Source organism: Chiloscyllium plagiosum, unplaced genomic scaffold, assembly GCF_037043375.1.
Source record: "Chiloscyllium plagiosum isolate Xiang-an unplaced genomic scaffold, Cpla_swu_hap1 HiC_scaffold_32, whole genome shotgun sequence".
Taxonomy (NCBI): domain Eukaryota; kingdom Metazoa; phylum Chordata; class Chondrichthyes; order Orectolobiformes; family Hemiscylliidae; genus Chiloscyllium; species Chiloscyllium plagiosum.
Window position 1 is genome coordinate 17,932,685 of NW_028270170.1, and position 16,008 is coordinate 17,948,692.

The 16,008-nt window shown below is 43.7% G+C and overlaps 1 protein-coding gene across 4 annotated transcripts in view; it reads left to right on the top strand.

Annotated features, from left to right (window-relative positions):
- The first annotated feature begins 2,016 nt into the window (after window positions 1–2,016).
- The window catches only part of cntd1 (cyclin N-terminal domain containing 1), a 29,967-nt gene continuing 15,975 nt past the window's right edge, over window positions 2,017–16,008 (top strand). For 2 of the 4 annotated variants that reach the window (XM_087977833.1, XM_087977834.1), the window contains exons 1-7: window positions 2,017–2,386; window positions 2,620–2,695; window positions 3,127–3,295; window positions 3,400–3,562; window positions 14,380–14,524; window positions 15,392–15,488; window positions 15,645–15,734. In XM_087977833.1, coding sequence (XP_087833959.1) covers window positions 2,197–2,386; window positions 2,620–2,695; window positions 3,127–3,295; window positions 3,400–3,562; window positions 14,380–14,524; window positions 15,392–15,488; window positions 15,645–15,734 — 930 coding nt within the window. In that variant the 5' untranslated portion in view covers window positions 2,017–2,196. The remainder of the gene's footprint in view (window positions 2,387–2,619; window positions 2,696–3,126; window positions 3,296–3,399; window positions 3,563–14,379; window positions 14,525–15,391; window positions 15,489–15,644; window positions 15,735–16,008) is intronic. The other 2 variants (XM_043674995.2, XM_043674996.2) reach the window with 1 other exon arrangement.

The following is a 16,008-nucleotide window of genomic DNA, read 5'->3' on the forward strand; positions in this document are numbered from 1 at the left end:
ATCTAACCCACTTTTCAAACATCTACACACAGATACAGACAGACACAGATAAACAATTTTTATGGATGGAGGGAAGAAAAACTGGGAAACACAATTCAATAGCATCAGTCCACAAAGTTGGTTAGGATGTTCCCTTTGGCTTGCCAAGATTTTCTGCTTTTCAATTTCTTTTTTCCAAGTTCTTCCATTTCTTCACAAGATGCACAGGGTGACTGGCACACTACCTACAAAGTTACTTGTTAAAGGCAACAGTTTACATCAGTTATTAGGAGAGAATAACTAACCTTCAGATTTCAGGTATTTTTACTGCAGAGAGACACACACTCTGCTCTTCCAGCAGTCTGAAGGCTTCTCTCTATATTGTTCACACCCACAAGCTGTTCAGTCGTGCAGGAACTACAGAGTTCTTGTCAGGCTGATGACAATTGGCATTCATTTCTAGTCACAATTGCACAAACCAATCTACTGGTCCTGGCCCAATCTCACTATCTATGCACATGATAGTGCCATGCCATCAATAAACATCTTCCCAGGTATGAACAAAGCAGCAACATAAAACACCACACACAATGAGTTTTGGTAATTTTCTTTAAAGTGCCAAATTCCTTCCAATGTTTGGTTTTAGTCTTTGCTTTCAATTTAGTCCACAATCAAAATTACAGAATACAATATACTGCTTCTATACAATTGTTTAGAACTGGATGGAAGAGCAAGTTGTGGTTATGGTTTAACAAGATCAAGGACTATGGAACTGGGAGGGAATATGACAAGAAGTAGAAGTCTTTAAAATCAAGATGTTGTAATAACTCTCAAGAAGTTGATAAGGATGCTAAAGAAAATGGAGAGCTGGAAAAAGTTTGTAGTTCCAGGTATGAGTCAGCCATCCTTACCATTCAGATGGCTACATGTAGAAAATGTGGTCCACGAGACAAATAAAGCTAAAGTCAGACTGATGGTTTGGGGATTTGAAAAGAAACTTGGTGATCCAGATGTTAGAATGGATTCCCTACTGGAAAAAAAGTTAACTTTAAGATCTGCTTAGCTTTTAAAAATATACTCCTGACTCGGTTGGTCCAACTCATGTCTCCGAATCACAAGCTTCTGGGTTCAGGTTTACTCCAGAAGTTGACCACTTCAGACAACCTAAATGAATTGATATAAAAGCTGCATTTTTGGAGGGTGAAAAACTTCAAAACAAAGTATTTTTGAAACCATCTAAAGAATCAGTTGATATAGAAGCAACAGTATGAAAATTAAGCAGGTGTGTTTCTCAGTTCGCACATATTTCTGAAAGTAGGTTTGATTCAGTTCAGAGCAGACCCAGATATGATTGTGCCCCACATTCCACTTTCAATTTTCAGGACTTGACCACAGGCAGTCGACCAGGATGGTCCAGTTTCTGATAGGTTCTTGCACGGTCAGAGGTGCCAGACAACATTTTGAGGTCCCATCAGGCGAATGTAAAAGATCCTGTGGCATCACCATTTTGAAGAGGGGAATTATCCCCAGTGTCTTAGCCATTAACCCCTCAATTAAGATCACAGGGAAATCCGCTCATTATTATATTGTTCACTACATTCGTAAACTTGACGAAATATGGATTTTAATTTGGGATAGCTACACGGCGAAGTCTCATGCAAAACGTGATTCATTGGCTGTAAAGCATTTCCAAACATCCTGAGGTTTTGTACGTGAAAGCTTTGTCTTTGTACACTCAAGCTCATCCATTTCCCCCCCCCCCTTTTACTGTAACCCAGTGGGTTGTTTTGAGTTCTGGTTGTTTGACCTCCCGCAGCCAAATCGAACTACCAACGGCTCCGGCACGAGGGTGCAGCTCGTGCTCAGAAGCCGGCAACCAACACACTGCGCATGCGTATTACCGGCACAGGTGTTTGGGACGGAGCAGGTGGAGACACAACGCGCAGGCGGAGAAGGGGTATGCCGGCTGGGCGCAGGCGTGCTACAGTTGTTTCCACCTCCGCCCCCCCCCCCCCTCCCAGGAGCACGCGGGTTGGGGAGAAGACGCCATTTTATTTGTCTTATTTTAGCACCTTCCCAGGAACCACACATTCGACAGTCCTTTCGTTTAATTGTGTCCCGCTTTCGAACCTATCTTAGCATTCCAGGTCTTGTGACCTGCAACGTTTGCGCAATCACTGGCACTCAACCCGAGGAAGGCCGAAAGGTTGTGTTGCCATGAATAAAGTGGTGGTTGTAAACACAGAGGAAAGCCAGAGCTGCAGCAAAAATACTCCAGAGCTGTCCTTCAGCGCTGTAACCCCCGAGATGTTGGAAGAGTTTCTGGTTGATGTGGCCAAGGAGAATGAAAATAACCTGCTGAACCTCTCTCAGCACGCAGGCTGTTTCAAAAAAACAACCTTAATTGGTAGGCGTGCGAGTACTTCTGTTTAAAGTCAGAAATTGTCGATTTTTAAATCAACTTGTTCAGATATGCTATGACACTGGTGGGACTGGAACCAGGGCCTTCTAGCCCAGAGATAGTGACACTAACTATTGAGCCACACAAGCCCATTATTCAACAACTGTAAACTTGTAATACTTGTTATCACGATTAATTTGTAACTTTCCTGCTACTATTTATTTTATTTCATATCACAGAGTTTGTTTTCCTTCTTTGTGAACAACTGGGACTTCATCAGGTTACAGGTTATCAAGCTGTGGAGCTATTGGAAAGGTAAAACAATTATAATATGCCTTGTGATTTTGTTTTGGAAAATAAACCCATTATTTTAGGGCTGGGGAAACATCTTTTCTATTCAATGGTCCACATCCAGAATTGTATGAATAAACAGTTTACTAATTAGCTTTTTATTTGATGTGGTTAGCATCATAATATATAAATACAGTGCATTGTTTAAGCTTCATTGTCATCACAGTATTAAAAGGTGATTAAGAGTGAAGGACAAACTTGGCACTTCCTGGTTTACTGGTTCTAAGAATACTTCACTGCACTTGGCTACTTCACCTACTTGGCATCATCACTATTAGTGGAGGAAAATACCGAGAAGACAACAGCTTATGCCATTATTAAGCATGATTGCAGGGCCCTTTACTTTTAAAATAAGGTTTATCATGAGACTAGCTATAACTTGTTTAATTTTACAGGTTTATGATTCGATACATTGAAAAACTGTACTCATCTACATGCACAGGATCTGACAAAAGTACAGAAAAACTTGGTTGGGAACAATTGCAGGATATAATCCAAGAGCATTTTGTGCTACGGATCATGTCATGTGTTCAAATAGCAAGCAAAATCTCATTCCATTACCAGGTAAAGTATAGCATCATCAGATCCTTTCCTGCATTTACGTAAAACACAAATTCCATCTTACTGTTTGACCAGAACCACAAATGCAACCCATTTGTTTTTTTCAGATTGTTAACATTAGTATGGCCCTGAAGGTACTCCAGTCACTTGGTTGCTCATATAAGAAAGAAGACTTTCTGGAATCAGAATTGCTTGTCCTTGAAACTTTGAATTTTCAAGTCAATGTCCCTTCCCCTTTCACTCACACTGAAGTACTATTAGAAGTCATGGGTGAGTGCGAAACAAGTAATCACTAATTAACAATTGAATGTATTGTAACCAGATAATGAACTTGCTCAAAAACAGAAACTGGAGGAAAAACTCAGTAGATCTGACAGCATCTATAGGGAGAAAGCAGTCTAGTGACTTCATCAGAACTGCCAGCAGCTAGGAAAAGTGGTATTTATTCTAAAGAAGGGGTTGTGAAGAGGGAGAGGGAAGACTAAGATATGAAAGGGATAGACAGATAAGGGGATTACTGATAGCAGATCATGACAGAAGAGAAGCTAAATAACTCATAATGAGAGTAGGAGAGAATATGTAGGCTGTGCTGAAAACAACTCGTAATGTGATAATGGGAACAAAACAGAAATTGCTGGAAAAGCTCAGCAGGTCTGGCAGCATCTGTAGACAGAAATCAGAGTTAACTTTGCAGGTCCACTGACCCTTCCTCAGAATCTCGGGTAGGGAGGGTGGTAAACAGGCAGGTGGTATACCTTCTGCAGTTGTATGGACAGGTGGTATTGGGAATGAAAGAGGGGTGGACCAGCATGTCCCAGTGGGAAAGTTCCTGAGGATGCTGATAAAGGAAGTGAATATGTGACTGATCCTGGTATCCTGCTGGAGTTGATGAAAATGGCAGCTTACAATTCTTTGGATGCATAGGCTGATGGGATGGTAAGTGAAGGCTGGGAACACTATAGTTGTTCTGAGAGGGAAGAGAACTGCTGAGGGCCAAAGTACAAGAAATGGGTTGGACATTGCTAAAAGCCCTGTCAGCTATGTGAGCAGAGGATCCTCAGTTGATGAAAAAGATGGACTTTTGAGGCCACTCTGTTAAAAATGGCATCATCAGAACAGATGCAATGGAAATGGAGAAACTGGTACAATAGGATGGAGTCCTTCTTGGAAGCAGGTTGTGAGGATGTACAGTGGAGGTAACAGTAGGAGTTGGTAGTTTGTAATGGATATCACAGAAATAGAGTCTCGATTAGAGTGGTGCTGGAAAAGCACAGCAGTTCAGGCAGCATCCGAGGAGCAGTAAAATCAACATTTCGGGCAAAAGCCCTTCATCAGGAATGCAGGCAGAGAGCCTGAATGGTGGAGAGATAAGTGAGAGGAGGGTGGAGGTGGGGAGAAAGTAGCATAGAGTACAATAGGTGAGTGGGGGAGGGGATGAAGGTGATAGGTCGGGGGGGGGTGGAGTGGATAGGTGGAAAAGAAGATAGGCAGGTAGGACAAGTCATGGGGACAGTGCTGAGCTGGAAATTTGGAACTGGGGTGAGGTAGGGGAAATGAGGAACCTGTTGAAGTCCACATTGATGCCCTGGGGTTGAAGTGTTCTGAGGCGGAAGATGAGGCGTTCTTCCTCCAGGCGTCGGGTGGTGAAGGAGGCCCAGGACCTCCATGTCCTCGGCAGAGTGGGAGGGGGAGTTGAAATGTTGGGCCACAGGGCGGTGTGGTTGATTGGTGTGGGTGTCCCAGAGATGTTCCCTAAAGCGCTCTGCTAGGAGGCGTCCAGTCTCCCCAATGTAGAGGAGACCGCATCGGAAGCAACAGATACAATAAATGATATTGGTGGATGTGCAGGTAAAACTTTGGATGTGGAAGGCTCCTTTAGGGCCTTGGATGGAGGCGAGGGAGGAGGTGTGGGCGCAGGTTTTGCAATTCCTGCGGTGGCAGGCGAAGGTGCCAGGATGGGAGGGTGGGTTGTGGATGGGGTGGGGGGGGGCATGGACCTGACCAGGTAGTTACGGAGGGAACGGTCTTTGCGGAAAGGGGTGGGGAGGGAAATATATCCCTGGTGGTGGGGTCCGTTTGGAGGTGGCGGAAATGTTGGCGGATGATTTGGTTTATGCGAAGGTTGGTAGGGTGGAAGGTGAGCACCAGGAGTGTTCTGTCCTTGTTACGGTTGGAGGGGTGGGGTCTGAGGGCAGAGGTGCAGGATGTGGACGAGATGCGTTGGAGGGCATCTTTAACCACGTGGGAAGGGAAATTGCGGTCTCTAAGGAAGGAGGCTATCTGGTGTGTTCTGTGGTGGAACTGGTCCTCCTGGGAGCAGATACGGCGGAGGAATTGGGACTACAGGATAGCATTTTTGCAGGAGGTAGGGAAACAGGAGTCAGAGATGGGCCAGGTGAAGATGAGAGCAGAGTGGAAATCGAAGGTGGAATTGATGCATTTTTCAAGTCCTGAACAAGAGGGAAACAGCACCAATGATAATATTGATGTAGTAGGGAAAGAGTTGTAAGAAGGGCTCGATTAGGATTGGAACAAGGAATGAAAGAGGAAAAAGTGAGTACTGCAGATGCTGGAGATCAAAGTTGAGAGTGTGGTGCTGGAAAAGCATAGCAGATCAGGCAGCATCCGAGGAGCAGAAGAATCAATGTTTCGGGTGTTAGACCTTATTTCTGATGAAGGCCTTATGCCCGAAACGTTGATTCTCGTGCTGCTTGGATGCTATCTGACCTGCTGTGCTTTTCCAGCAACATTCTCTCAACTATTACCTCACAAAGAGTTGAGGCAGTGGCAGAGGACCGCGACGTTGAAGGCTGTGGTGGAGGTCTTGGGAGGGAGGATCCAAATGCTAGAAGACCAGGTTTGGGTCCTTCAGGAGCAAGTGGACAACCTGGAAAATAAAAATAGAAGAAAAAGCTTATGGCTTGTAGGTCTTCCAGAACGCAAGGAAGCCGAGGACTTTGTTGGCTTCCTGGAGAAGTGGCTCCCAAAGTTCCTGGGGCTGGAGTTGGAGTCGGGCATGTTGAGTGTGTAGCAGCCTCACCGGGTCGCAATGCACAGGTCTGGGTTGGAGTGCAACCCCTGCATTGTAAAGAAAAACAGTTTGTGATTGAAACAGCAAGAAGACCAGGAATAGATTCACAGGCTTTAATGTGCAAAAGCTCAAGAAGAATGTTTTTTCAGAACTTCTCAGGAGCCCTAATTAAGAAGAGAAGGCATTTGATGAAGTAAGGGACCTGAACATTCAATATTCCTTGAGGTACCCGGCTGTGTTGAGTTTCGCTCATGGAGGGACCATATATAATTTTGATTCTGCAGAAAAGAGAAAGGATTTATTGAATTCTCTGAATTAAAGGACTCGAGAGGGAGTTGGGGGGGTAGGAGGGGGGCATCATTACAGACAATGGTATGGGGGTTTTAAAAAATTTTTTATTGCCCCTTTCTCCTCTCTCCCCTTTTATTGTGGTTATCGGCTTTTTACACACTGCCTTGATGTAAAGCCGGAATTATCTCATATATCGGTCAGTTGGGTATTATCTGGAGCTTTTTTTTAACTGCTGTCCTTTTGCTTTTAGATTGGGGGTGGCTATACCTGTGGTTAAGATGTGTGTGTTGGGGGGATGGGCTTCCATTGTTCACTCTCAGAATGTAATAACAGGTTTTCTTCATTTGTGAATTGCCTGGGGCTAGGGCATGGCCTCAACGAGAGGGAGTTGGAATGGTAGCAAGGATTGGGAGAAGTGCCCCCTGTGGGCAAGGGGGGAGATCTCTAGTGAATTGGGGTTATTTGGGTGTTAAGTTAAATGTAGTGATTAATTTTTTTTGTTGTAGTAGTTTTATGGAAGTAGTTTTTAAACTTTATAGAGTTAATGTCTTTGTCGCTCGCCCCACCTCAGATAATCTTCCTCCTCTTGGGAAACCACGGGCTGCACTGGACTAGTTCTTTGTTCAGATGGTACACCTGGAATATAAAAGGGAGCCATTTCCCCATTAAAAGAAAGAAGGTGCTGTCAAGCCTTGGGAAGGGAAGGGTGGACATCGCCCTGCTACAAGAGATGCATTTAACTGATAAGGAACATCTGAAACTGCAGCAGAAGGGTTATGACAGGGTATTCTTCTCCTTTAGCTCTTAAGAGTAGAGGAGTGGCTCCCACGAGGAGGTGGAACAGTTCATCCACTTCACCAACACCTTCCACCCCGACCTCAAATTCACCTGGACAGTCTCAGATTCCTCCCTCCCCTTCCTCGACCTTTCTATTTCCATCTCAGGCAACCGGATCAACACGGACATCTACTACAAACCGACCGACTCCCACAGCTACCTGGACTACACCTCCTCCCATCCTGCCCCCTGCAAAAACGCCATCCCATTCTCCCAATTCCTTCGACTCCGCCGCATCTGCTCCCAGGAGGACCAGTTCCAAAAACGCACATCCCAGATGGCCTCCTTCTTCAAGGACCGCAATTTCCCCCCCGACGTGATCGACGATGCCCTCCACCGCATCTCTTCCACTTCCCGATCCTCCGCCCTCGAACCCCGCCCCTCCAACCGCCACCAGGACAGAACCCCACTGGTCCTCACCTACCACCCCACTAACCTCCATGTACAGCGCATCATCCGCCGTCATTTCCGCCACCTCCAAACGGACCCCACCACCAAGGATATATTTCCCTCCTCTCCCCTATCAGCATTCCGTAAAGACCACTCCCTCCGTGACTCCCTCGTCAGATCCACACCCCCCACCAACCCAACCTCCACTCCCGGCACCTTCCCCTGCAACCGCAGGAGGTGCAAGACTTGCGCCCACACCTCCCCTCTCACCTCCCTCCAAGGCCCCAAAGGAAACTTCCATATCCGCCACAGATTCACCTGTACCTCCACACATATCATCTATTGCATCCTCTGTACCCGATGTGGCCTCCTCTATATTGGGGAGACAGGCCGCCTACTTGCGGAGCGTTTCAGAGAACACCTCTGGGACACCCGGACCAACCAACCCAACCACCCTGTAGCTCAACATTTCAATTCCCCCTCCCACTCCACCAAGGATATGCAGGTCTTTGGACTCCTCCATCGTCAGACCACAGCGAAACGACGGTTGGAGGAAGAACGCCTCATCTTCCGGCTAGGAACCCTCCAACCACAAGGGATGAACTCGGATTTCACCAGTTTCCTCATTTCCCCTCCCCCCAGCCTGTCTCAGTCAAATCCATCAAATTCAGCACCGCCTCCCTAACCTGCAATCTTCTTCCCGACCTTTCCGCCCCAACCCCAATCTGTCCTATCACCCTCACCTTGACCTTTTTCCACCTATCACATTTCCGACGTCCCTCCCCCAAGTCCCTCCTCCCTATCTTTTATCTTAGCCTGCTGGACAAACTTTCCTCATTCCTGAAGAAAGGCTAATGCCCGAAACGTCGATTCTCCTGTTCCCTGGATGCTGCCTGACCTGCTGCGCTTCTCCAGCAACACATTTCCATCTCTGATCTCCAGCATCTGCAGACCTCATTTTCTCCTCTTAGAGGAGTGGCTATACTGGTAAGAAGAATTCCCTTTCCAAATTAAGAATGAACATGGGCGGCTCGTCATTCTTAAAGCTCTAATACATGGAGAAGAGTATAGCGTCTTGAATGTGTATTGTCCCCCAGCGCACCCTTTTAAATTTCTAGTTGGGCGCAGTTGCTATATTAATGAGTCTTGGAATGCAATGCATAATAATGAGGGGATTGTAATCGCCTAATAGATCCCGAGGTTGCCAAGGGGCCTGGCAGGTACGCCCACGCAGCCTAAGCCATTGGTGGACATGTGTGAGGAATTGGGATTAGTGGATGTGTGGAAGCATCTCAACCCTAATGGAAGAGACTACTTTCTATTCCAACCCACACATGTGCCATACACGAATTGACATGTTTTTTATGCCATTGGATTATTTGGACAGAACATTGGCTGGCAAAATTGGGAATATAGCTGTCTCAGACCATGCAGCAGTGTAGTTAGATGTTAAAATGAAGTGTGGTGGAATGGATGCACGGCACTGGCGCATGGACCTATTCCTGTTAAAGGATAGCAAATTTGTTGAGTACATCAGAAGAGATTTCAGGGCCATCTGGGATATCAACTCTGGTATGGCCTCTAATCCAGCAATACTTTGGGAGACTACTAAGGCATATTTATGAGGCCTGATTATTTCGTATTCAACGACTAGAAGGAGACAGAGGGAGAAGCAGCAACGGATGCTGGAGACCCGGCTGCAGATAGCTGAGGAAGCATATTATAATAGGCCCTCTTTGGTCAAGCTGCAGCGGGTCACGGCCCTCCAGGCGGCTCTCGACACAATGCACACACAGGTGGTAAAAAAAGAGGTCTCCACTGCTAAACAAAGACTGTTTGAATTTGGAGATAAGCCAGGTAGATATCTGGCCCATCTGGCTAGGAAGAAAAAAGTTGCCCAATCTATTATGTCTGTTAGAGAGAAGGCTGGCACAGTTACCAATGAGTTGAAGAAAATCATTGTTAGATTTAGGGAATACTTCGCAGAGTTATATTGGTCGGAGGGAGGCAAACACGGTACAGCAAGAATGCAGTCCTTTTTTGAGAACCTGGATCTCCCCACTATAAACACGGAACAGGTTTCCCTGTTGAATACGCCTATGACGGTACAGGAAATGCAAGAAGCAATAAAGCAACTCCAGGGTGGCAAAACACCGGGACCAGATGGATTCCCAAGTGATTTATATAAGGAAATCATAAATATGTTGGAGGAGCTACTTCTGGGGATATATAGCTATTCATATACACAGGATTGTCTGCCATCCTCTCTTAGGGCTAATATTTCACTCATTTTAAAGAAGTGGAAAGACCCTGAAGATTATGCTTCATACAGACCAATTTCACTGTTGACTGTAGATTTTAAAATTCTATCCTAGATGCTGGTCCTGTGGTTGTTGCCCCATATTATAAAAGAAGAACAGACGGGTTTTGTAAAGGGCCATAGCTTCTCCAACAATATCAGGAGGATACTGAACATAGTGCAGGTATGCCAGCAAAGATTGATCCTTGGTTTGGTGGTCTCCCTAGAAGCAGAAAAAGCGTTTGACTGGATAGAAAATGGCCATTACTGTTTGGGGTCCTAGAGCGCGTTGGTCTGGGGGGGTGGCGGTATTGTATAATGATCCTAAGACGGCAGTCATCACAAATGGCACTAAGTCAGATAACTTTAATATTGGGAGAGGTAGTCGACAGGGCTTGCCCTCTTTCACCGCTATTATTTACCTTGGCCATTGAGCCGTTAGCTGAGGCTATCAGGAGGAATCCTGAAATAGTGGCGTCGGGTGGGAATGATGGCGCATAAGGTCACCCTATATGCTGATGACGTGCTTTTGTTCTTGGCCAAGCCGGAGGAGTCCGTTCCTCGATTGATTCAAACAATTAATTTATTTGGCAGTTTCTCAGGCTATAGGATCAACGGTGGGGGATTAGTGGAGGTGTCTGATCTGAAGGACGGAATGCAGTTCCCATTTAGATGGTCGTCAAAAGGATTTTTGTAATCGGGAATTTTTATTACCCCAGCCTTCCACCAGCTGTATAAAGCTAACTATGCATAATTACTGGAGAGGATAAAACAAGATTTGCAGCATTGGGAGCCATTACCGTTATCATGGTTAGGCCAAATAGCCCTGATTAAAATGAATGTTCTTCCTCGCCTGTTGTACCCCATGAGAATGCTCCCGTTATTGCTACCTAGACGAGTATTACCAAGGCTCAGTGGTGGCTAGGTTCTTTTATTTGGTGTCGCAGGCGCCCCCTAATTAAATTTACCAAATTGCAGCTTTCGCAGGGTGAGGAAGGGGTGGATCTTCTGGACTTACAGAAATATCAAATAAGCCCCCTGGTAGTATATGTTGGTGACTGGGTAGAGGGGAATTCGGGTTTGGCTTGACGTTGAAGCCTCGTGGTCAAGATGTCCCCAAGTTAATCAATTATTTATGGATTAGATGAAATTCGTGACCAAGCAGTACAAGAGTCCAATCATTTTAAAGACAACAAAAACTAGGAGGATAATGAGGCAAGATGAAGGCAATAATGAGGTAAGACCTCACCGTTTACCCCATTGGTGGGAGCCCAAGGATTTAAACCTGGGGCAATGGACTCCAGCTTTAAGTTATGGGAGAATAAAGGAACTTCTTGTCTGGAAGATTTATTCAAGGGGGAGGTCTTGATGTAATTTAGCCAGCTAAGTCACAAGTATGGGTTGTCTAAATAGGGACCTTTTCTGGTAATTTCAGGTAAGAGATTATATATAGAAGACCACACTCCTGGCTCAGTTTTACAAGTTAGATGTGGAAAAAAGTGATCCTGTGTACGGGCACTCTTTCAGTTAGTACTTTTTTTTATCATTTACAGAAAGAGCATGCCTTAGGAGATGTGGGGGGACTCTATAGGATGTGGAATCAAGAGCTGGGAGAGGATATCTCATTGGAAGTATGGGAAGATATATGGGAAAACGTAAAGAAAATTTCAGTATGTAACAGAGTGCAGGCCATGCAATTGAAGATGTTACACAGGACTGATATGGCGCCAGAGAGGCTAGCTAAGTTCAAGAAAGGGGTGTCACCAGGGTGTCGCAAACGTAAAATTAGTATAGGCACTCTTACACACTGCTACTGGTCCTGTTGTAAGATCCAGAGATACTGGAGTGCTATAGTAAGGGAACTAAAGGACATCCTGGGGATTGAAGTTAACGTGGATCCGGTTCTTCTTCTGGGGTTGCCAAATTTGCCCTTTCTGGGGAAATACGGGAAGAGATTGTGTAACATTCTTACCCACTGTGCGAGGAAGAACATTTTAATGATTCGGACACTGGAAAAACCACTAGGTCTTATGGGGTGGTGGAGGCTGGTGATGGAGCAGCTTCCCCAAGACTACCTCACAAAACGGAGCAATTTTACGAGACAATTTTCTAAATTAAATTGATGCAGACTTATCAGCAATATTAATTAGGGCCGTGGGAATCAGTCTGGACGTCCGTGGGGCCCTGAGAGGGGGAGGCTTGGGGAAAAGAATATGGATACTCCCAGAGATGGGAACCTCAGTGGAGGTGTGATGAGTGAAATAGAATAAAGTAGTGAGATATAATTTAAGTTAATTTGAATTCAGTTTAATTTAGTTTTTATTTAATTTGTTTGTAGTTTAGTTAAAGTTAAGTAGATACATTTATTCTGGTAGGATAGGAGGTAGTTTGTTACTAACAGATCAAGATACAACATTGTACTGCCTGTATCTTTGTTTTTTTGTATTATTCTTTTTTTTATATAGATATTTTGTAAAATATTTATAAAAAAACAAACACATTGACTTTGATCCCATTTACCATCCCCCGAGAAAAAGAATAGCAAATGACATCACCACAGGACGCCACATAAATAGAAAGCGGGCTATGCCACCAGTGCTTCATCAGGAGGCTCACTGATGATGTTATCTAGTATGGTGACAAAACGTTTGGAAACGAACCTTCCAGCTCAGCGAGCAAACCTACACCCAGAACTGATATCCATTGCAAACTCACAGACTCTCAAAATTACCTGGACTACACATCCTCACACTCTGCTTTCTGTAAGGACTCCATCCCGTTGTCCCAGTTTCAAAAACTGCTGTTATGATACCACCTTCCGCAGGAGGGTCTCACAAATGTCCACCCTTTTTTCTCAAGGATTCCCCACTACTATGTTTGACAGGGCCCTTAGCTATTTATGCCTATCTCCTACACTTCTGCCTTTACCCCTTCTTATTTCCCACAACAATAGGGTCCCCAGTCTTCACTTACTATTCCACGGACCTCTGCAGCCAAATGATTGTAAGCCACAATTCCTTCTCAAGTAGGAAGTCAGGACCAGCACATATTCCACTCCCTTTTTTGTCCACATTCCGTAGGGATTGTTCCCTAAGGGACATCCTGGTCCACATATCCTCCATTTCCAGCACTTTGCCACACCACCTTCCCATGCAGTTGCAGAAGGTGTAATTAGTGGGCGGCACGGTGGCACAGTGGTTAGCACTGCTGCCTCACAGCGCCAGAGACCCGGGTTCAATTCCCGCCTCAGGCGACTGACTGTGTGGAGTTTGCACGTTCTCCCCGTGTCTGCGTGGGTTTCCTCCGGGTGCTCCGGTTTCCTCCCACAGTCCAAAGATGTGCAGGGTCAGGTGAATTGGCCATACTAAATTGCCCGTAGTGTTAGGTAAGGGGTAAATGTAGGGGTATGGGTGGGTTGCGCTTCGGCGGGTCGGTGTGGACTTGTTGGGCCGAAGGGCCTGTTTCCACACTGTAATCTAATCTAATCTAATCTAATCTACGTGTTTGTTTACTTCCTTTCTCAGTATCCAGGTGAAGCAATGATTTACCTCCACTTCATTAAATCTAGCCTATTGTATTCACTGTTCAGTGTGGTCTCCTGTATAATGGAGAAATGAAAGACATACTGGGCGACCACTCTGCAGAACTACAATGTTCTGTCTGTTAAATGACCCCGAGCTTCCAGTTGCCTGTCACTTCAACACATCATTATGTTCCCAGACCAGCATTCCAGCAAGTCTGAGAGCAAGCTCAAAACGGTATCTAATTTTTGACTTGGAGACCCTGCAGCCTCTAAGACTCAACATAGAATTGAATAACTTTTGTCATATTAGACGTGTTGCATTCAGTACACTCTACCAATTCTCTCCCACTCTCAGGTCTAATTAACACTTATTCAGGTTCTCTACTGAAAAGCCTACTATCAATAATCACCTTATCTGCTTACCCTTTTTATCTGTTTCTCTGTGCTCAATCTCATCCCCCCAACCCCACCCCCTCCTCCCCCCCCAATTTTACCTTTAGCATAAGTACCAACTTTTCCTAGCTGCTATCAGTTCTGATGAGGCACTGGACTCTAAACATTAATTCTGCTTTCTCCCCACAAATGCAGGCAAACCTGCTTAGTTTCTCCAACATCAATGTTCTTGTTTTAAGTTTCATTCCTGTGCAGTTTAAACAACTAGATTTCGGTATAAGCTACTTTCAAAATAACTAATTTATGATTTTGTTTTTAAAAAGGGTACAATGATCCATCGGTTCCCATTAAGTATCTACACTGTATTTCCCTAAAGGTGCTAAAATTTGTTTATCTCATGAGAAACACCATCTATGAAAACTTACTCAAAATTGCTATTGAAAATTCTACACCTAGTGAACTCCAAAGGTAAGTATTTTTGTTTGTCACATTAGAATCAAGTTGTTTTTAAAAAGCATTTTTGTTGTTTTTTAAACTCGAGTAAACAGAGGTTTACTATTTACAAAAAGTGTTGCAGCTTCAAATTAAACTTTGCAACAAAATAAATCAGTCATACACAAAGGGGCTAATTCAATCCAGATTTTGCTATAAATCATGGGTCACATCAGATCAGAAATAGATTTCCCTTCAGTTTGAGTCATTCTGATACTCTTAAAACAATTCCCTGGTCAAAAGAAGCTTTCTACATTTGATTACTAGTTTCACTGATGCAGCAGATGAATACAATGTTTTGAATACAACCAATGTAATATGGTAGTATAAGCATTTTAATTCTGTACTTATAAATGTTAGCAGTTAGAGATATGACAATAAGCTGCATAGGTACAAAACAAGCTAAAGGGGATATTAAGAATGATGATAATATTTGGAAGATTTTTGAGAATACTCAAAAGGTAATCATAGGATAAGGTCAGGTCTATTTAGTGACAAAAATGTAAGACTTCTGCATGGAAGTTGCGTATAAATCTGCATCACAGCATTACTTCTATATGAACTCCTTAATGAGTTATTTTTCAGAAATGTGAAAAAAACCCTGAAGTTCTGCTCAAAACCCCCAGTACTGTAAGTACAGAAAAATGATTAGCCATTGCATTAACTCCCATGATAAAACACCTTGTTGACACACTGGTTCAGAGATACTCTGTCAACAAAGTTAGAATGGTAGGCAGCTATATAGCTAACAATTGTGTGCATTTTTAATTTATGCAAGTCATTCAGATGTTCCCTTTGTTCTCAGGGAAATAAAAAATCAAATAATATTTGACTTTATCATAGAGCAAAATTTTTGACGGTAAAGGAAGATTGCATGCTTCTAGCTGTTGGGGTCATTGGAACAAGTGCATTCATACTGAACTACACACCATGGTTCAAGGTAGTAAATATAGTGGTTGCACTGATAATTTGTATTAGTGAATTTACTATTGTCTTTTATTCTTAAGGATCATAACTGTTTTTCTAACAGAAAATAAGCATTAGGTTGTCACAAAAAAATCTTAATTTTGTTTTATTATTTTACTTTACAAAAAAGGTTGTGCAGCAGCTGGCTTCAATTAGTGGTGTAACAGAAGAGAGCATCTCGGAGTTTTCTCAAATAATATTAAACAACATTTTTCCAGGAGTAAGTCATTTGAAATAGGTTCCAATGTTAATGGATATTGAACTTTGTCAGTGCAGTAATTTTGTAAATTATACATAAGTGAATTGCTTGTCACTAATCTGAGATATAAAGTCAGTTTCAGACAATTTGTCAAAAATGTTGACTTTAAGTGCTATTCTTATACTGCACATGATTCTAAATTACAGCACAAGTAATTCTAAATTAAATATTTAAAATCAAATTCATAAATGAAGGGTTGTTTAAATGCTTTCTATAATCTCCTCAGGAATATGAA